General features: G+C 55.6%; 4 protein-coding genes across 4 annotated transcripts; all 4 read right to left on the bottom strand.

Annotated features, from left to right (window-relative positions):
- Positions 1-1,367: 1,367 nt before the first annotated feature.
- LDBPK_140740 (fatty acid elongase, putative) lies at positions 1,368-2,375 on the bottom strand (the record flags this gene model as incomplete). The annotated part of the gene is made up of 1 exon (XM_003859395.1): positions 1,368-2,375. One exon carries the CDS (start codon positions 2,373-2,375, stop codon positions 1,368-1,370), a length of 1,008 nt encoding a protein of 335 aa, XP_003859443.1.
- Positions 2,376-6,791: 4,416 nt separating this feature from the next.
- Positions 6,792-7,772, bottom strand: LDBPK_140750 (fatty acid elongase, putative; the record flags this gene model as incomplete). Its single annotated transcript, XM_003859396.1, has 1 exon — positions 6,792-7,772. The coding sequence occupies one exon, from the start codon at positions 7,770-7,772 to the stop codon at positions 6,792-6,794; it is 981 nt and encodes a 326-aa protein (XP_003859444.1).
- Positions 7,773-13,431: 5,659 nt separating this feature from the next.
- LDBPK_140760 (fatty acid elongase, putative) lies at positions 13,432-14,403 on the bottom strand (the record flags this gene model as incomplete). Its single annotated transcript, XM_003859397.1, has 1 exon — positions 13,432-14,403. The coding sequence occupies one exon, from the start codon at positions 14,401-14,403 to the stop codon at positions 13,432-13,434; it is 972 nt and encodes a 323-aa protein (XP_003859445.1).
- A 4,573-nt stretch (positions 14,404-18,976) lies between these two features.
- On the bottom strand, positions 18,977-20,104 carry LDBPK_140770 (fatty acid elongase, puatative; the record flags this gene model as incomplete). Its single annotated transcript, XM_003859398.1, has 1 exon — positions 18,977-20,104. The coding sequence occupies one exon, from the start codon at positions 20,102-20,104 to the stop codon at positions 18,977-18,979; it is 1,128 nt and encodes a 375-aa protein (XP_003859446.1).
- Positions 20,105-22,240: the final 2,136 nt, after the last annotated feature.

A 22,240-nucleotide genomic window follows, 5' to 3' on the forward strand; every position in this document is an offset into this window, starting at 1 on the left:
AAAAATGAGCTCATGCGCCTCAGCTGTGGTATCGGAGGTGAAGGGAGGTGGCCACATAGCTATGGCTACCTCAGCGGCAAGGGCCACGTCGCCCGGCCAACAGCATCCTGCCGCCACTGCTACTGCAGATGCGGTAGACACGCTCTTCCACGGAGGGAAGACTCGACCGACACCGCAGCTCCCCACGAGAGCGCCGTCTCGCTTCGTCACCCGTTCCGACCGCCTCCCCCTCGCACTTCGTTCCTATCTTTTTAAGCGCTCGTCATGCTGTTCAAAGAGAAACGACCCCCTCCGTCTACACACACACACACACATGCAAACATGGAGAGCGACCTCACAGCCCACGCCGCGTCCTCCATACACCGGGACCAGAAAACGGCACCGTCAAAGGAAACGGAGACAGAAAAACAGCGGTCAACCGCGGCGAATGAGACCTTCCAACGGCGAACACACACACACACAAAGAGAGAGACAGCCGAACAGGGAGAGGGGTGGCGGAGTCTGCAGCGCGCACGCACAACACCGGTAAGGAAGTCAGGGCTTGCGCTAGAGCGATGCGCACCTCGACACACCGACAGGAGAACGGCCTTTTCAACGTGTCCGTTCTCCGCCGTGCAACCAGGGTGACACGCCACTCCTACCCCCTCCCCCGGCCCGTCACAGGCCCCATCGCGTGGTGCGAGGCAGCCGGTGGACACGCCTTACAGCAAAATGCCGACCCGGCCATCGGAGCACGGCCCCTGCCTCCAGCGCTACCCGCCCGCCTCGCAGGTCGCCTCACAGCCGCTCCCCCATCATGCCGGGCGCACGTGCTGCATCCCTCCCCCCTCTCGGCGCGGCACAGGCTCCCGGCACCGGTAGGCAGCCATGGCCGCGTGGCGTACGTTGGAGTCGCGCAGACGCTTTACCCATCATACGAGTCGTGCAAACGTGTTCACGGTCGCATGCAGCTCCAACGCAACGCCATCCCACGGCCTCACCGCCAACCTCAGTGGCGCTAAATCGCACGGAGCCCACACCCTTACGTCGTAGGTGCTCGACACTGTCACCACCGGAAGTGGCGCGGTGGCTGTCACGGCGAAGGGGCTGCTCAGCTTAACGGAAAGGAGACAAAAGGAGAAGATCGTGAAATGTATCTTTTTGTCAGGGTGTTTGTGTGCACATGTGCGTTGCGGATGCGTGCGGATGAGGACTTGCGCCAACGTGTTCGTGCGACGAAGCGGAGAGAGTCGCGTGTTTGTAGCTCGCCTCTCTGCTGAAACGGATCCGAACATGCGTTGGCGTAAGCGCGCTCACAGGATTTCACGATCTGGATAGCGGGTGGCGACTTCGCAGTTCCTGTCATTGTTCTTTCCGACCTTTATGCATTAGTGACGCCTCTTCACCTGGTATACATCGGGCACCCGCTTGGCCAGCATCGAGGGCGCAGCATCAGAGTTCCGGGTGTCGTCAGAGACCCCCTCAACGGTGGCCACAGCTTGCCCAGTACACAAGAGGCGCTTGCGCTTGTGGCCAGTCCCTGCGGAGGCCTCCGTGTTGCCTTGTTTCTTGCCTCTGCTCAGGTAGCTATCGTAGAAGAGTCTGCTGAAGAGGCCAAAGTAGGACATGTACATCATCAGCCCGACGCGTGCGTTCGTCGCGTTCGACTGACACCCCTTTCCAGATACATACATGTGGTATAACGTGTAGACCTCGGTGAACATCCCCACCACCATCTGCGCGATCTGGAGGAAGGTGATGAGCGGGGCGAAGGGACGCACGTACTTCCGGTACCCGCAGGAGCAGATGAAAAAGTAGAAGTACATGATGGAGTGCACGCCGTAGTTCATGCCAGCGAACACGAGGCCACCGGAGATGTTCATGGCGTACGAATGCCAGCAGTACAGCATGACGGTGACGTGGTGATACCAGTGGAGGAAGATGACGGGCTTCTTCTGAAAGACAAGGAAGGCGGTGTCGAGCATCTCAGGGATCTTGCTGAGGATGAAGAGGCATACGAAGGCGCCGACGGGGCCATCGCAGAACAGATCGGCGTTCAACCCGCACACACCCTTGTAGAAGCTGCCGTGCAGGGTGACCGTTCCACCTCTTGAGAAATTTCTCACAGTGAACTCAGAGACGAACAGCGACTTGAACACCTCTGGAAGGCAGTAATAGGCGCCGCAGCAGGAGAAGAGCGACAGACCCAAATTCCAAATGAGGTTCAGAGCGCGAAGATTGTACGCAGGGCGGTGCTTCATGAAGGTGCGCGGCACGTACAGCACCATCACAATGTAGAGCACGGTGACGACGGAGGGAATCTCCAGGTTTGCGCGCATCCACGCGCACACGACATCGCCACGGAAGTCGTCAAGGTAATGGAATGGATTGAGCATCTCGAACATCAAGGGGCACAGAGGACGGCGGGTGAGGCGAGGGGGGAGGGCAAAGAAAAAAAAAGAGTCACGTGCGATTCGCGACGGAAAGAGAGAAACTACACAAGCACTGGCACGATCGGAGCTGCCTTGTTTTTTTTTTGCTTTAGCTTATCTTCTTCTCGAAGCACAGCGCAACGGCTTAATTGAAGTATGCGAGAAAGCGCCACAGGGAGTAGAACGATAGCGACAGAGAGACGGAAAGGTCAATGTGGGGAGGGAGGGATGGATGGTGGATCGGTGGCAGTGGCTGGGGTGAGTAGCCGACACGAAGGGGCGCACTCAATCAAGGCAAGCTAACAATGGAGTAGAGACACGCTGGCGAACAAAAAGAAGAAAAACCAAAACGCGCACGCGCACACACCACTAGACGACGAGGAAGAGTACACACGCAACAAAACAAATATATATATATATATATAAGGTAAATTCTAAACGCAGATGTAAGACGAGAAGCGCCGTGAGTAAAGCAGGGAGGAGGGAGAAGGGGATGGAGAAAGGTGCTTGTGTGTGTGTGTGATGCGTTTTCTTTTTTCGATCTGCCAGTGTGAAGAACGTGGTTAGATGGGCTGCTGACGATGCCGGGAGGAGAGCCGCGTAGGTGCAGTCCACCGCTGAAACACGAAACGACAACAAAACAAACAAACAACAAAAAAGATCATTTAGCGATAAAAATATCAAAAATAAAAGCACGCGAGGAGAACACCAGCGGAGGAGACGAGATGAAGAGTGGGTGGTGGTGACGGTGGCGGCGGCGAGCACACTTGTTATTTTAACTGGAGCGAAGAAAGCACACGCGCACACGCACACACACACACACACACACAAGATAAACAAGCTACAACGGCTGTGATATACCTAGAGAGGGCTCGTTTTTTTTTTGTGTGTATTTTTGAAAGATGTGCGTGTGCGTGTGTGTCTGCGAACGTGCGAGAAGACAACACTGCTATAACAAAAAAAAGCGAAGCTTACGAGAGAAGGTCAAGAGACCCCTGCCTGCCTTCCTTCCCCCAACAACAAAAAAAATATATACACACACAGTAAAACAAACGCACACCACCACCAACACCCACGAGGCAAAAAAAGGAGGCGGGCCGTACAAACGCAGTAAAAAAGAGGGAGCTCCACGCACACGGGAGAGGAGGGTGGCTATGTGTGTGTGTGTGTGTGGGGAGGGGAGGGGGCGTTTCAGATGCGGAGAGCGACCCCTTCCCGCCCGAAGTAAAATTTAAAAAGAAGAAGCGTAAGGAAGGAAAAACAAAACACCAAATCCCCACGAACGCAGCAAAAAAGGGCTGAAGGGAAGAACGAGGGGCCTTGTGGGTGGCTAGGTATGACCGGACTGGAGTGGAGAGGGGGGAGAGGGAAAACGAAAAAGAAATATGCGTATATATATATGTGTGTGTAATATATATGCTAGGCAACAAGGCGTATTTCCACGGGCACACAGAGCCCCCCCTCAGCAACCACAAAAATGGCAACACAAAAATACAGCGCAACACTACCGACTGGACTAAGAAAGACACACCGTAAAAAAGTATACAAAAAAACGAAAAAGAAACGCGCTCAGTAATGTTCCAGGGGAGGCAGAGGGATGGAGAGAGGACAGAAACAGAGCACAGAAAGCGCAGAGGAACGAGAAGAAGAATCTCCAAGAAGACAAACTACAAAATGCACCGAGAAAAAGGAGGCAGAAGGCCCTCACATACACGCGCACACACACAAGCACAAAGGTGAGCTCACACGAACGTGAAGGTAAACAAGAGGAGGAGCATAACACTGACGGCAGCGGGGGGTGGGGGGTGGGTGGGGAGCACAACGCAGCGTCGAAGAATCGAAATGCGTCGAGACAGTTGAGGACAATGCCAAACGTATTCGGTTGAAGCTTCGGCCGTTTCCACTGGTTATTTTTTTTTTTCGCTTGTATTCGTGCGCCTTGCAGCCACAAATACGCACTGTTATGAATGTGGTTGCCTTATGTGCCTTATAGAAGAGGAGAAGCGAGGGGAGCTGCTGCTGAGGATACGGAGAGGGGCAAGAGAAAGCTCGCCAAGTACTTTGCGCAAAACTTCCGAGGCGCAGAGAGAGAGAGGGGGGGGGGCAAAAGAGAGGGATACGGAGACGGCTACTGTTTTGAGGGTAAACTCCGCGAACAGGTGCTGGTGTCGCCGCTGTGTTCGTGCCTTTGCGTGTTGGTTGTGATTATTCGGTGTCAGTGAAGTGGTTTGGGAGACGGGCAGATAGAGAGGGAGAGAGAAGCCGAGAAGGTGATGATATGTCAGGAGAAGGCGTCGAGGAAGACAAAAGTTGCCTTGCATCACTGCTGTCCCTGAGGAAACACACATACACATATATACATATACAAACTGGCATATTTTGCGCGCCTCCTGCGCTTTTCCTCGTATACATGTATTATTTTTTTTTTCAGAGTTGGGATCTGCGATCTGTCGACGGTACTCGTCTCGATTTGGAGTTTCCAACCAGAAATGCGCGCGTTGCTTCCGGGAATGTCGTTAAACAACACCGGCAAAGTAGAAGTTCACAGGCGGTCCTCTCACACCATCCGCTCATAGAAAAAAAAACGATAAAAAACCGAACGCATTCTCCCGTGCGTACAGAGATGCGCACCGATCTACGCAAGCGCGGATGCTGTGCCCTCGTGAGTAAGGTACGCGAGGCAGAGAGAGGAGAGAGGGGGGAGGGGAGGGGGGGGGCCAAAGGGCTAGGGATAAGGAGAGTGAAGAGAGGCTCGGGTGGAGGGAGGTCGTTATACCCACAAACGGCTTCACACTGCAACCCATGCACCTCCTTCGCTCCACTTCGACCCAAGACACACACACAGACACAGGCAGCACTGCCACCACCACCCCATTTTACGCTCTCGTTGACCTTCTCACCAGACCAAGACATGAGTATATATGCATATGTGCGAAAAAAAAAGGAAAGAACGGGCGGCACTCAGCGGTCCCATGGGTGGGAGGGAGAGAGAGAGAGAGCAGACACACAGAAATTCAAGTAGAGGGGCAAAAAAAGAAGTGGGAGAGAGCGAAGAAAAAAAAAAGAGCGCGGACACGCACTTTTCCTTGCGCTTTCCGTCCTCTGGGGCACTCTTCGGTCTTTTCATCGCGCGTAGGACAGTAGACAGAGAAAAAAAGGGGCCATTATCTCATTCTGTTACGTGGCGTCTCCCCGCGTGCGTCGTTGCTCTCTCCCCCTCCCTCGCTTGCTTTTGCCGCTTTACGATCTCATCGAAGTTGAAAACGCAAGAGCAACGGGCGAGAACAAAAAGGAAACCAACTCCTCCAAACAACAGCCGAAATGAGCACCTCCGAGCAACCCCCCCTCCTCCCCCAAAAAAAGAACAACAACAACAACACACACACACCCACACATGCGCGCGTGACTCCAAACACCAACGCGCTTTCTTTTTTTTACCACCTTCAATGAAAACAAAACACAAAAAGCAAAAAGCGGTGAGGAGAGGTAAGTACAAGACTACATGGAGAGGTGGTGGTGGACGTGAATGAAAGGACAGGAAGGATGCAGAGCTAAGGGTGTATGCGTATATACGTATAAGCATGTGTGTGTGGGGAGGGAGGGGGCAGAAACGGGGGCGAGGGCGAGATAAAGGAGAGGACGTGGTGCCGGCACACACGAAAACACATGCACATATACCCGTGATAAGAGAGCCACTTGCATAGCAGCCGCATCATCCCACGAGCATAACAGCGACACCGACATGCGCAAGCATGAGCGTTGGGCAGGAGCGCGCATACGCTCTCTCAAAGAAGCGAGGGGATGGCAACACTGATAAAGGGCCAGAGGAAACAAAAAGGGCTCGCGCTCAGACACGATTCGCACGCACACCACACGCCTCATGCGCCACCGCCGCAGAAAAACAAACCCGAACGGAGAGGGAGGGAAAGAATGAGGAGGCGCATAAAGTGAAAGAAGAGACAGCCTTTAGGCAGAAACAAGGCATACAATAAAAAATACACGCACATATGTACACATGGACATCAACACATACATATATGTGTACACATATACACACACACATATATATATAGACGTAGACAACAAAATCACAGCCTGTACACATACGCTCGAAAGCAAGTCAGAAGAAGCAAAAACAAAAACAATGATGTGGGAGGGGAATAGGACACGAGAAAAAAGAAGAAGCCGTCGAAACACCGCAGGAGACATGTACCGTTGCGCTTCCTTGTGCCTTTTTTTCATTTCGCTGCCATGTGCAAACTAAACACAAACAAGCACGCATGCGAGCTGCCGCTGCTTCGGGCGCTTCCGTGAGTCGCACACTGGCGGGTGTGCTGCTGTGCCGACTCTCTCCTCGGGTTCAGCTCGTCGCTCCTCTCCCTAGTAGCCCACCTTCGTATCGCGCCGCCTCTCGCAACCGTCGCGCTTCTTCAGCACGTAGTTGTCTCGGAAAAGCTTGACGAAGAGGATAATGTAAGAGAGGTACATGACCGTGCCGAAAGCCAGCGACGAAGCGCTCGTGTCGCAGCCTCCGGGGTGCGTCACGTACAGCCGCGTCGTGTACAGGATGAGCGCCATCCCAGCGAACATCTGCGCAATCTGCAGAAGGGTCACCATCGACGCGAAGGGGCGCACCAGCTTACGCTGCCCGCACGCGCACATGAAGTAGTAGAAGTACATGATGGAGTGCACCAACATATTCATCACCGCGAAGCCCAGTCCGTTGCTGATGCCGGAGACATGCGCGTGCCAGCAGAAGAGCATGACGGAGGCGTGGTGGTACCAGTGAATGAAGGGGACCGGCTTGTGCCTGAGCAGCAGGAACACGGTGTCCATCAGCTCAACGATCTTGCTCAGGTTGAAGGTGAGGACCCAGAAGGCGGTGGCGCCGTCCTCGAAGATGTTGCGGTTCCAGTAGCACAGAGAGGTGAACAGACCCCCACGCACGTGGGGGTGCTGGTCCCACTCGCCCGTTGTGCGGTCCTTCTTCGGTGCGAGCCCCGGCAGTTCGCGGTTCGTCATGGTCAAGACACGAAACAGGAACGGCGCACAGTAGCAGAAGCCGATCGTGGATGCGATGCTGAAGAACAAATTCCAAATTGCGACGATGGGGGCCAGCCCCGGCACCGGCTTGCCCCCGAGCAGGCGTGAGAACACGCGCGGCCCGGCATGTACGAGCAAAAAATAGCCGACAACAATCAGGAGCGGAATGTGGGGTGATGCGCACATCCACTGATGTGCCTTGCCGCCCTTGAAGCTAGTGATGTAGTGGTGGGCCCACAGGAAAGGATTTGAGAGGGAGGGTGACGACGCCGTCAGCGACGTGGCAGTCACGGTGCTGCTCGGCGCAGCCGACTCCATTGGTTTCTTTATTTTTGTTTTGGAATGTTATTTTCTCGTACGTGTGCGACTGTGCGTGGCCACGACTAGTTGAGAGACGGGTCGTGAGCACAGCTAAAAGGATGCCAGAGCGCACAAGGGAGAAAGCCCACAACAACAGAAAGCAAGAGAGCGGTCGAGGAGGACACACGTCGTACGCGCAGAGCCTGCCACAGGGTGATGCGGGTTTGACGTGTGTGATGGTGGTGATGGTGGCTGCTGGAATGTTGCGATCCTGATGTCGTCTTTGATCCCCCTTTTTTTTCGTCGTCTCTCGTTGTGCTTCGATTGCTCACCGAAGATATGGTGTGATGAGCGCTGCGCCCTTCGATCGAAAGCCAACCACCTTTATTGTTGTTTTCCTTGCGCAGTCGCGGTGATGAGGTGGGGTGGGCGGTGGAGAGGTGAGGGACAGGGAGGCTCGCAGATGCAACGGCAGCTTAGCAGACACATGCAGAGAGAGAAAAAAAGGGCGAGAGAGGCTCGGGGGTGGCGCTTGGTGCACCTCGAGCATTGCGCTTGCCCGCCCCACGCGCCACCACCATTCCGTCCCTCACACACACGCCGCCAGGCTTCGGACACTCCGTGGCAAACTCGTGCGTCATCGAAATCCGCCTTCTACATCAGCGCCACCCCAACCGAGGCCCATGAGGAGTAAGCATCAGAGTGGAAGGTGAGGGAAGGGAGGCTGCGTGAGCAACTTGTACCCCCCCCCCTCTGGAGACGAGCCTCCCTCCCTGTGCGCCTTTCCGGTGAACTGTTGATGTGACGTTTTCCTTTGTGGCTGCGGTCGCCGCCTCGGCGGCGTTTCCGTGTTTGTTCGTCGTATCGGCGAGCTTGGAGAGAACGCCGCACGAAACGAGGCACTATCGAAGATGGCGAGTAGGTGATTCAAAGAGAGCCGCGGAAGATGCGAGCGACTAACACACGCACACACGAAGAACACGGCACACATCCGCTGAGAGCCACAACAACGCACACGGTTTCGTTCCTTCTTCCGTTGGTGTGCTTCGCTTAGACCTCGGGAGTGAAGAAAAACAAGAGCACGCACACCTACAAAATGCCCCTGGAAGCACGAAGCAGATAAGAATACTCACACCGCAGGCAGTGAGGTGCAGGCACCCGAGACCGACAGAGATGAACACCCACAGCAACGACCAATACCACCACACCACATCAACGGTGTCCACTCCACCATCATCTGCGCCGTATCAACCACGCAAACAGCAGACAAGGGCACTGCAGCGGGGGGGGAGGGGGCAAAGGAGAGAGAGATACAGGAGCACACGAAAAACAAACAAACTGCACTGCCACATCGCCTGCATCATTCCCGATAATGGACACACTAACAACACTTGTGTGACACCTGCCATCTACATCATGAGAGTGTGAGAGCAAGGGAGGGAAGGGAAGGAGACGAGACCGCTCGCTCTTCGTTTTCTGTTGGTTTTCCTGTGTGTGTCCCGCACGACCTGGAGACACCCCAGCGTGGCATCTCAGGGTCCGGTGCCCCCTCCCCCAAAAATCACCCCCCACTCATTGTGGGGAGGAAGCCGAGCAGCCCCTTCGCCGTGCCAGCCACCGCGCCACTTCCGGTGGTGACAGTGTCGAGCACCTACGACGTAAGGGCGTGGGCTCCGTGCGATTTAGCGCCACTGAGGTTGGCGGTGAGGCCGTGGGATGGCGTTGCGTTGGAGCTGCATGCGACCGTGAACGCGTTTGCACGATTCGTATGATGGGTAAAGCGTCTGCGCGACTCCAACGTACGCCACGCGGCCATGGCTGCCTACCGGTGCCGGGAACCTGTGCCGCGCCGAGAGGGGGGAGGGATGCAGCACGTGCGCCCGGCATGATGGGGGAGCGGCTGTGAGGCGACCTGCGAGGCGGGCGGGTAGCGCTGGAGGCAGGGGCCGTGCTCCGATGGCCGGGTCGGCATTTTGCTGTAAGGCGTGTCCACCGGCTGCCTCGCACCACGCGATGGGGCCTGTGACGGGCCGGGGGGAGGGGGTAGGAGTGGCGTGTCACCCTGGTTGCACGGCGGAGAACGGACACGTTGAAAAGGCCGTTCTCCTGTCGGTGTGTCGAGGTGCGCATCGCTCCTCACCCTTTTCTGCCTCTCATGCGGCTGTGCGTCTTCGTTAGTAACAGGCAAACAACCGCAGCTGCAGCAGCCGTTTTGAGAGAAATTCTCGAAGTGTTGAGCTCAAGGCCATACGCCCGCCTCTATCATCGGGGATGGGTGATAGTAATGGTGCAAAGAAAGGCCAAGAGAGCGCGGCACGCCGTTTCGGTCTTCTGGGATGGACTTCATGGGTTCGTCCTGCTGCACGCGCGCATTTTTCCTAGCATGGATTTGTGTGGATCATTGCGCTTGCATGCGTGTATAGGTGAGGCTCCACTACACGCATGCGAGGCCCGGCAATTGGCATAACACGCTCAAGAACACACGCTCGCACCCTCCCACTCCGGTGCTGATGCCCTAAGGTAATGAGCAAGAAACCACGAAGAGTGCCCACACACACACACACAGAGGCGGGCACGGGAGAAGACAAAAAGCGAGAAGAAGGGAATAGGAGAAGGTTGAAAGTTCAAGGCGCGCAAGAGAGTAGCATGCGCGTATGTGCGAGGCGGTCTGCGTCCATGAGTTCGTCAGCGCGAGGGAGTTCTGTAAGAGTGGCCGCTGTCGGGCACCACCGCACACCTGCGTGGACACTCGCAAGATGGGCCGTTTGAGCATAGCCCTACCACCACCTCACACCACGTGCACACAGACGCCCACAACGCTCCTAAGCAACTCGCCGCGAAGATACCGAAGAAAACGTAAAGTAGCGTGAAAAAAAAAAGAAAGTCGCAAGAATCACCGCTACAACGGAGAGAATGGCAAGCGTTGTAGATTGAAAGAGCGCCAGCGAGAATGCCGCGACACTGGGGGAAGAGAGGGAGACGATGAGGCGATGAAAAGAGCATGATGGGCACTCCTGCCACTGCCTGCTAGCCCGCATGCAATTCTCAGCATCCCGCCAACATTTAGGCGAACAAATTCCGCTGCGACGACGCTAAGCGTGCGGGGTCACATTGATCCTTTTAGACAGACCTTGTGACCAGGGCCACAAACACGTCCCACTCGCTGCAATGGGAGTAATGCCGCCGGGACACTGGCCGAGCAGAACGCCAGCATCTTCTGTGGGAGAGAGCCTACGCAGGCATTACGCTACTCGCGAGATGGGCCATGAGACATTCTCACGCTGTCTCGAGTGTGTTTTGTACTTGTGGGCGGTGGTGGGGAGCCCCTCTTGCTGCGCAATCCGTGTCGACAGTGCCATCTGTTCAAAACCGCCGGTGGCGCAGTGAGCTGTCGGCGTGCCTGCTTCCTTACAAAACCGGGAAGCCGCATGACGACACTTTCACGCGAACGCGACGATGAGAAAGACGCGGACTGCACTTTAAACGAGAAGAAAAACTACACCGAAACGATGATAAAGCAATCGGAAACGTACCCTACAGGATTATAGACACCACGGGCGAAGACTTTGTGGCTACGCGAACACACACACACATGTATGTGTGTGTCGCGCAAGCATCATGCTATAATGCCGAAGCACAAATGTATTGTCTTCGTGCGAGAGAGGGGGAGAGAGAAATAGTAAACAAAAAAAAGACAAGGAAAGATACAAGCGGGTCTTTTCACATGTTCATCTGTCGAGCCCCGCGCGGCTGAAGAAACATAATGAAAAAACAACAACAACGCGAGATGCATGTAGAGCAACGCCGCGTCTTCTTTTCGCGCACTCTATAGGAACAGCGACGACGAACAAAGCAGGGACGGGAAAAGACGAAGAATAGGCCCCACTACAGGCCGACCGACAGAAGAAGAACGAGGGGAAGGGCGGGTGTGGGGCGATTGTGTGCTTGACGGGCGGCAGGTCTGTGCCACTTTCACTGGGCATCGACGGCTTGCGGAACGGTATAAACAACAAGGGGCGGGGAGGGGAGTGGTCTTGGTGGTGGTGAAGGGATACGGCTTTCCGCCCCACGCATGTGCGCGCATATGGCTCCGCGCGCACAATCCTGACTTGTCTTCGCCCAAGCCTCGCCGTCCTCCACCCCTCCCTTCTCCCTTCGCGCGAACGCAACCTTCCCGTGCCCCGCTGTGTCCGATCCTCTTTCGAAACCCATTTCAACGACTGGCGGCAAACTCCAACTTCGCACGGCTGTACTTTGCTCAGACGCCCCCCTCCCCCCAACACGCACGCACATGTGCACGCGCGTATGCATACGCACACGAACGGCGCAGCAGGCGGACGTGGGCGGTCCAAGCGAGAAGGCAACAATACCGATAAAGAAGCAAACACAGACGCACAGGCACGCACGAACGTGAGAGGGGAGTGAAAGGCGACGCGATGAGCGAGGGAGACGAGGCCGCGGTGCGGCGATTGCTGAAAAGGCGCTGGGAAGTTCACCGCTGAACGCACGACTCCGTGCCTTGGCATGCACGCGCATGCATACAACACGATGCAAGAGCACATCCAACGACCAGCGGCGCGCAAATCGCTGAAGCCTTTTCGTCTGTGTTTCGCTTGCGTGCGGGTGTACTGAACGACTGCTCGCTTCGAGGTCACAAACAATACAGTTCTCCTTTGGTACCTACTCAACGTGGCCGTTGAATGCGTGCATGTTCGCTGGTGTCTTGTGACTGGTGGACCAGCGCCCACCTCTCTCACGCGCTGATGTTGTGCTGAAGCCCTCTCGCGTGAGCGAACCGCTTCGGCTTGCACTCCTCTTTCTCTCTGCGTGTTGCCGTGAATGTCGTTAGTCTTGGCAGTCACCGTAGTCCTGCCCTCGCCGCCACCGTTCGTTTTTGGTACTCCCTTTTTCCTTTCCCGTCGAGACTCTACCAATGCACACACACACACACATTATGGGCACAGGTAAGTAGCAGGAGAAGGAGCGCAAGCAAGAGGAACCTTGCTGCAATGGGTCTGCTGCCTGCCTCAACACGCGCACGCGCTCATATGAACAGCTCCCTCCATCGCAGTCCTTCTTTCCCCTCTACCAGCAGCCGATTGATGCGCCAGCAGCGCCCATACCACTCTGTTCTCTGCCTTCCCCTTCTTTGTCTGTCTGTCGAAAAGGCCCACGACGAGTCACAGGCGTCCCCATCACGGCCTTCTGCCTTGCCTTGCCGTATAAGCTCATGTGCCACCCCTGCACGATCGTCATCGACAGTTGCCTTTCCGCGTCTCACCTCCACGTTCCGCTCGGTGTTTCCCCCGAACCCTTCCCCTCCCCACCACCGTTGCTACACATGTAGAAGAAAGACACACGCGCACACACCCACAAACCTCGTTTTCCTGCCTATGTGTCTGTTTCCGTGGGTGCGCCCAATGTGTCTGGGTGCCATGCCGTGAAGGTGCAGGCCGAAGGAGCCGCCACGCGAAGGACTTCTTTCCCATGGCCCAGGACAGCTTCGTCCTCGCCGAGGCACGACAAGACGGGCACCTTCGCAACTGTGCTACAACAAGACGACAACGACTGCGACCATACTCGTGCGCGGAAACACTACTGGACCGCTCGTGCTACCGGCAACCTCGCTTCCCCGCTACGCTGTTCTGCCATCGAACGAAAAACAAAACATTTTCCGTCACTCGTACTTCTTGTAGTCGTTGTTCAACCTCACCGGCAGCGCCGACGGTGAGGCCGACTTCGGCTTCTTCTTGATGTACCGACTACGAAAGAAGTTGGTGAAGAGGATGAAGTAGGAGACGTACATCATCAATGCCAGCTTCGCGTTCGACGAGCGGCAGTCGCAACCGCCTCCGAACTGGTCCATGTAGAATACATACACGGCAATGACGCTGCCGACCACCATCTGAGCGATCTGCAGGAAGGTGATGAGCGGGGCGACAGGTCGCACCAGCTTGCTGTACCCGCAGGCCGCCACAAAGTAGTAGAAGTACATGATGGAGTGCACGCCGTAGTTCATGCAGACAAACCACAGCCCGCTGCTGGTTGATGACATCCACGCATGCCAGCAGTACAGCATGACGGTGACGTGGTGATACCAGTGGAGGAAGATGACGGGCTTCTTCTGAAAGACAAGGAAGGCGGTGTCGAGCATCTCAGGGATCTTGCTGAACATGAAGGCCAGGCAAAGGAGTCCCGAGATGTTGCGGCGGTACATGTCATCCTTGAAGACGCACATCGACGTGTCCAGGGAGCCGCGGACGCTTACAGCATCGACACCCTCGCGGAACCCAGGCGGGATGACGATGTTGCGGCGCATGGCTGGCGTCATGTTCGCAACATATCGCAGCGAGCTCGGCTCTAACCCGCTGATCGCGGGCGCCGTCACCAACTCGTACAGACGCGGCACACAGTAGTAGGCGCCAACGAAGGAGAAGAGGGACAGAAGCAAGTTCCACACGATGTTCAAGGTGCGCAGGTTGTAGGCGGGGCGGTTCTTCATAAAGGTTTTGCTCACGACATGGACGAGGATCAGGTACAGTGCCGTGGCGACGATGGGAATGTCAATATGGTCCTCCAGCCAGCGATCCATATACGGAAAGTCGACGGCATCCGCCATGGCCTGCAAGTGTCGCGTGAGAATGTCCATTTTTTTCTATTGGCTATGCTTCACAAGCTCGGTCTGCGTGCGCGCGCACGTGTGTGTGTGTGGGGGGGGGACGCCTGCGCGGAAACAGAGCGAGAGAGAAAGATGGTGAAGCTTGCTAAAAGAGAAGAAACAACAGGAGCACTGAAAGGGGTCGTTATACCAAGACACTCACGGCGTGAGTGCTAGAGTGTGCGTTATGTGTGTGAGGGGTGGGGAGCAGCCACGAGGAAGCCACTAAGTGGAAGGGAAGGGGAGGGGAAGCGGGCCTCTTAGAGAGATGTGAAGAACACTAAAAGAAAAAGTACAAGAAAGGGGGCAGGATGAACGCAGAGGAGGGCCGTTCGGAAAGTGTGCTTCGCTGCCGTTTCAGGGGATTTGAACTGCTTTGAGAGCGTGTGCCGTTTCGTGCGCTTCCGTGCCTTTTTCGGAACCCTCACTGGCTTATCTGGGAGGGCTCTCGACAACTGGGGAAGGGAAGGGAAGTGTGTGTGTGTGGGGGGGGGGAGAGAACACAGTGCGGACCGAAAACGAAAAACTGGAAACACGCCAGACGCGTACGATACACGAACCAAACAAGATACGCACACACACACACACACGCGAAAGCCTGACAATCACAAGATAGATAGAAAACGAAGGAAACACAAGAAACGGCGCCGACTTTTTGGAACGAAACCACACGCGTGCGAGGAAGACGATGCGGCGTTTTTCGGAGGATGAGAGATGAAGGGGAGGGAGAGAGAGCGGACAGACTACAGGTGCGCCGAAAGGCACACAAAACGAGGTAGGAAGAGGAGAAAAAGAGGACAAGGGTTCGATGGGACAGCAAGAGAAGAAAAGGACGAAGATTGATATATGTAGGAGCACTCGTCTTACAACATAGGTGTGTGTGTGTGTGTGTGTGTGTATGTGTGTCGGAGAACGAGACGCGTCGCGGCAGCGGCGATGCAGGGTCGCCGTGAAAAGAAGGGGACCCAGAAGGAGAGGCGAGTGCAAGCAAAATGGTGCGTGAAGGGGTGGGGGATGGGCAGGGAGAGACGAGGAAGGCGAAGCAAAAGCGTGCTGGCGCCTTTTTTTACATCTCGCAACGCGCATTCTCTCGCGAAAGCCATGACCGCCGCTGAGTTCGGGGCCCGGTTACGCTGAATTGCCTGCGCATGTGTGCCCGTGCACACATATGATGCGTGGCTCAGCTCACATACACGCGAAAAGAACACGTCGAGGCAGCAGCAGCGCCCTTCACAGGCGGGCGAGTTTGTCTTCGCCTTTTTTTCGTTTTCCTCGGTGCCCCAGGCAACATCCTCATCACTGAGAAGGAAAGCGTCATGCGTGAGAGCAGCCATCTACAGAAAACAAAGGCATGCACCTACACGCACCACTTCCGGCGAATAAGCGAAAACGACGAATACAAAGAGATGGTCACATGACGCATACATGTACTGGCGCATGCGCAAGGATGGTGCTCACGACACAAGCCTCAAGGTACGCATACATACATATAAAGCGAAAACGCGGGTACCTGTGACACGGTGGTACACCCGAGAGGTGCCCAGACAGGCGGAGTCGAAATTCATGGGGAACGCGCCGAGCTCCACAGAGGCGTACACCCACAAACATCAAAGTAAAAAAGAGCACAAGTAGTAACAGTTAAAAAATTAATGCGCAGGTGAGCACCTGCGTGCTTATGTGTTTCAATGTCGTGCACGCAAGGGCACTGCGAGCGGGGGCCGTCGTCCACAAGACCTAAACACGTAGCCATGAACACAAGTCGACCTTTTCATGGGGTTGCCATCGAAACAGAGACACACACACACACACACACACACACACACGCACAAACATGCCCGTTCGCACAGACGCGAATACCACTTCTTTATTCGTATTACAGAAGCGGCACTCTTGATGATGCCGGCCACCTCACCCCGCAATATCACGCGGCCCAGTGCCCTCCCCTCCTTTTCCCACTCGCTATGGGGCAAGCCAGGTAGCCTGCAGCCTACCCCTCGGGCACGGCTGGCGGAGTCTCAGTGCCCGGCGGACAGGCCTGGACTGGCGCTGTGCCGAAGGAGACGTGCGGTCATGGGCATGCTTTCCCCAGCGGCGTTTCTGCGTTCGCTGCGTTGCAGCGATGATGCCGGGCGCGATCCTGGACTGAGCCTGCGCTGCATGCGGTGGAATGGCAATGAGCTCAACGACGCCCCACAGCGCTGATTGGCCTGGTGCCTTGGCGTAGCCGCAGTGCAGCCGGGCCAGGGCGAACTACGGCTGTGCATCCGCAATCTTTGCTGTCATGCTCATGGCAGAGCGGGCACGCTGAAAGGAAAAAAAAAATTCCGTCGCGCAGTCTCTGCGCCCCCCCTCTCTCTCTCTCTTTCGCTGTGCTTGCCTCTTGTGTGTTGGTGTGCATCTCCGCTGCTGCAAGTTCAGTCGGTGGGGACGGCATGCGCAGTACGACTGCATCACCGAAAAGATGATGGTGGGACGCCGTTCATGGGTTGCTTTTGCTTTCTTTTTTTTTGTGTCCGACTGACGCACCATTCCACGCAGAGGCGAGTGGGGGTCTGAAGGTGCGCTACATACGTCCCATGCACGCGATTCGTGACGCAACACCAACGCACATACACACACACACACACGAGCGTGCATTCCTCCTGCACATCCACACACTGACACGTGAACGTATACACGAAGAGAAGCCGGAGAAGACCGGCAAGCACACAAGAGGGTATACCAAACGGAAACTGAAAACCAGCAAGCAAAGCAGCCCTCGCGACTCCGCACGTAAGCTGCCTGTGGATGCAGTCGCTTGCTTAAGGGGCAGGAGGGGGTTTCTACAGAGAGAAAGCAAAAATAAAAGTGAAGGATGCGAGCGCTGCTGTGGATGATACCCATCACCCTCCCCTCCCCTAGGCTGCAGAGCCACTCAGGTACGGCGTATTACTGCCACTGCCCGATGACAGGGAAGGTGTGCGTGGTTAAGTGTGTGTGTGTGTGGGGTTAGGTGGGGGAAAGAAACCGACTCGGCAAAGGGCTTGAAACGTGCAGTGATGACCCGAGGGTGCCGTACAGGCGGAGAGTAGGGCGGGTACCGCAGACGCGACGCGGGAGACACAAACAAGTAAAGAAGAAAACACGAGCAACGGTACTCAGATAAACATGAGCCACGTAAGCACAGATGCGGATGGAGAAGCGTATAGAAGGATCGAAAAAATAATCAACACCAACAAATAGGAAGCACCCATAGCGTGGAGGGGTAAGTGAGGGAGAGAATCGCGTGCCGAGGACAGCGAGGGGTGCGCCCGGCAGAGACACATGCAGAGCTACAAAAAGAAGCTGAGCGAAGCAGGATGGCATATCATACACATGGAATCGACAGGATAGGTCACAAGCGTTAGCAGAAAAAGAAATATAATCTGCACCAACTATGGTTGCTGTCCGAGAGCTCTGCCTTCATGCACATGTTTGTGGGTGTGCGCTGGTGCCTGTCGGATAGGCTCGATGCCAGAACGAAACACCTGAAAGGCGAGCAGCAACGCACAGAGATGAATGCTCAGCAACGAAGGAAGCAATAGGCCTTCAAGCGACAGCAACTCCAAGATAGAGAAACAGAGGAGGGGAAGCGATGTGCACATGAGCCCACTGCCAGCATGGGGGAGCGGCCGGAAGACGAAAAGCAAAACCAACCGACATGATAACGACGAGGAACAGGCACCATCGTATCCACACACGGATACCGACACCCACATCCACACACAGACGCTCGGAGCTTTTAGAGCGTCGCGTAATATCAAAGAGTGAGAGAGGGACCGTCCACAGCTGAGGGGGAAAAAAAAACAGAGGATCCTAACAGAGGCCCCTCATGTTCATTCAAGAAAGAAGAGCCCGCGTTTCGTTTCTGCGGAGCGCGATGTGCTGGGATTGATCAAGCAGATCAACGCAGAGTACCACCTCTCACCTCAACAACAGCAATGAAAACGGCAGACTACATATATAATACTTACAAAAAAAAAGAAACTACAAAAAGAAGAGAATAGGCGAAGAAAAATCGCGAAACGAGCGCCAGACAGGCTGCTGGTGCGACATGAGCCTTCAGGGGAAAAAATAAGCACCACACATAAACACACATATATATTCATACTTCTACGCATGCACATACACGCACGAACGAAACAATATAAGAAGGCACACAACACCAACAAAAAATCAACCACCGCAAAACCACGTAAAGATGTATGCAACGGCCAAGCTACCCTGCACGCAAGTTTCCGTGCGTTCGTCTTTGCGGTTAGGCGTCTGTCCGCGTGCATATGTGGGAGGCGCTGCGCCGTCCTTGCCCCGTGATGAGCAGCTACAGACAGGGATGACCCTGAAGTTTCCAAGAAGCCCTCCTACGTTCTGCAGCAAGAACAACACAACAAAACCTTAAGGGTGCCCCTTAGCAGCCAGTTAGCAACCACCAACTCTCCGGACATGCAACGCATGCACACATAATACGCCGAGCCTCACCTGCAAACAAAAAAAATGCGAGCCGGCTTTCCTCGTATCTGTCCACTAGGCCTCTTTCTTGACCGCCTCAGTTCGCTTGATCGCTTGAGCAGTGCGCGCGCGCCAGCACGAGGCTGTTCTCGTGTATGCGCTTGTCCAGGTACAGCTCCTTGAACAGCACCGCGAACAGCACGCAGTAGCTGCCATACATCAGCATGCCCATGCGCATACATGTTGGGTCGCTGTCACAGCCCCAGAACCGGTCAGACATGTCGAACGCGGGCACCTGCGACGCCAGCGCGCCAGTCGTCACGACGCTCTTCGCGTTGCAGTACGCGTGGTAGGCGTTGCTGAGCACCACCTCGAAGAGCTTGAAGAAGAGCGTGTTGCTGTACTCGGGGCCCAGCCAGTACTGGAAGTACGTGTACACGGTGATGTACATGCCAATGAACATCTGCAGCACCTGCAGCAGCGTGATCACCGGCGCGAAGGGGCGAATCGACTTGCGCAGCCCCATCATGACGAGGAAGTAGTAGAAGTACATGAAGGGGTGCACGAAGTAGTTCATGGCGCAGAAGACGATGCCGCTCGGCATTGGCATGTACGACGACAGCCACACGTAGATGGCGGTGACGATGTGGTGGTACCAGTGCAGAAAGGAGACGGGCTTGCGCTGCAGCACGAGGAAGAGCGTGTCGAGCAGCTCGGGTGTCTTGAGGTAGCCGAACATCGCAACAGCGAACGTGGAGGGGCCGTCGTAGAAGAGCTCTGCATCGCGTTGCTGAATGTCAGCCGGCGTGCGTTGCCACTTAAAGACGACACCGCGCTTCATGAGCCCCTGCTGGTGCGCATAAACAATGGCGGCGCGACGCGACACAAGGTTGTTATCACGACCGTCCGCGATGGGCAGCTCGCACATGGTGTTGTGTAAGGTGCGCGTGCGCAGCAGGTACGGAATTTGCATGGTGACCTGTATCGTGCCATAGGTGGAGACGACCGAGAGAAACAGGTTCCACGCTGCCACAAGGTAGCGGATAGGCAGCCGGATGCTGTGCCGCTCAATGTAGTCCGGCAGGTAGAAGACAACCAGCAGAAACGCGATCGTCGAGTACACTGGATAGTCGGGGTAGCTATCGAGGAAGTCGCGGCCGTGCTCGGACTTGAAGTTGCGCGGGTAGTCGTTTACCCAATCCCAGAATCCGCGAACTGTCTCCATGGTGACGTGGGCGCCAGCGTGTGTCCGCGGACGCGCGGAAGCTCACCAGATGAAGGTGAAGGGGCTGCGTGCGCACAGATGGATGCAGCACTCGGCAAGGTTGCTGCAGTCAAGTGGTGCTCGCGACTCGACACGCACACGCGATGGCAAGTGGAGAGAAGCCGTGCACGGAGAATGTCGCACTGTCGGAGAAAAAGATAGGTAGGTGCTGAACGGCGTTGACACACCGAAAAGAAAAAAAGCAAGCGAAGCGGGGAAGGGGTTTGGCGTGTGTGCCGGAGCGCGTGCACGAGCTACCACCACGACGACAAGGCCGGGAAACGTGAAAAACAAAAAAAATGCATCGACATCCACATATACGCATGAGCGCAGGGAGAGAGGGAGAGATTTGAGAGCGTTGGGGCTCCGCCACACCAAAGCAAAACCAACGCCAGGCCGGCGCACACACCGTCGCTCATCTGCGCACAGATGCACCCGCAGAGGAGCTTGAGGAAAGTCCCCGTTGAGCGGGATCGAGGCCCGTGTCATGAGCTGATTCGCCCTTTTCCCCCTCTTCGTTCGCGCTGGTCGGGTGACTTCGCGCGTAGATGAAGGCGACTGGACGGCTTTCGCACCGCTACTCTTTTCTCTACGCGAGACGGTGCATGAAGGATTCTCTTTACACCCCCCCCCCCGACGACTGCTGCATCGTGTCGTCTTGCAGTCTGACCGCTGCACAAGACACCTCGCAGATGCAGTGGCGCGCCGCTCCTTTTCGCTGACAGCGATGAACCACTGTTTGCCCACTATCGTGCGTGCCCAGCAATCCGGGGAAGCAGGAAAAACAAAAACGAAGCCGCCACGACCACCACGATTAGCGACTGCATCAACTAGGGCATAGACACAGAGATGCAGGCGCGGGCGCACGCACGTGCGCACATGCACACCGAGAGGGGGGCGGGCAAAAGAGGCTAAGCGTCAACATGACTACATGGGGAAAACGTGAAAAGAGGGGGGTGCGAATGAGAAGAAGGCTATGCACATGGATACCTCCTAACCTCGCGCCTGAAACGAAAAACGAAGCGCCAAAACAACAACAGGAGCGGCGCGCTCACTAGGAAGATGAACAATAACAAATGAATGAGCATAGAGGGTCGAAAGGGCACGAAGAAGAATAAAGGCCAGGCGTGTCTGCTGTGCGTCAGCGGCAACCTCCGTCAGCGTGCCTGTGTGCGCCGGAGGATGAGGGGAGCGCGGAGGTGGCGGGCCAAAGCGGAGAGGAGGACGAGGGAAGGAAAAAAAAAAAGACGCTCGCGTGCGCGGCAAGCGTGCATGATGGCTCGACTCACCTTTGAAACCACTCGAGCAGCAAGAGAGGGTGAGAATACAGGCGGCCAGCGTGTCTCTCAATCATTTCATTTTGTGTGTGCTTGAGCCACCTCACGGACACTCGGCGACGCAAAAGAAAAATAAACGAGAAAAAAAGAAGGAGGTGGGGTGGGGCGCGAGGTGGAGGGTAGAAGAGAGAGATACACAGTGGGAGATGACGGATGAGAGGAGCGCTGCACAGATAACTAAACCCGCCCCCCCCCAACAACCACCACAACATCTAAAGGACAGAGGACATGGAAGAAGAGGGGGCGGAGAATGGGCTGAGAGAGAGGGAAAAAGTGAGACAAATCGCGTTGGTGTGTGTGTGCGTGTGTGTGAGGGCGTTTCTCATAGTCTTTTCCGCGCTGCCATATTTGCACACACTTTCACAAGTGCATCCGACATGCATGCGCCGGTACACACAGCCGCATCTGCCACACACAGCAGCAGCAAAAAAAAAGCGAAAAGACAAGCGTGAAGAATCACGACCCCATACACAGAGATCGACACGCCGGCGAGCCTTGGCAGAACGTCGGGGGACCGGGAGGGGAGGCATGGACGTGAGAGAAAAGCAAAAAGAAAACACGCAAAAGCCAACACACAAGGAACAATACACAAAACTACAAGGAAAGCTACTAGAGCTACATGAGAGGATGACACCTGCGCTAATGGGGCGGCGAAGGAGATACATACGCAACCGACAACCATAAACAGACCAACACACACACACACACACACACACACACACACACACACACACACACACACACACACACACACAACAAC

Source organism: Leishmania donovani, chromosome 14 (genome assembly GCF_000227135.1).
Source record: "Leishmania donovani BPK282A1 complete genome, chromosome 14".
NCBI classification, from domain to species: Eukaryota; Euglenozoa; class Kinetoplastea; order Trypanosomatida; family Trypanosomatidae; genus Leishmania; species Leishmania donovani.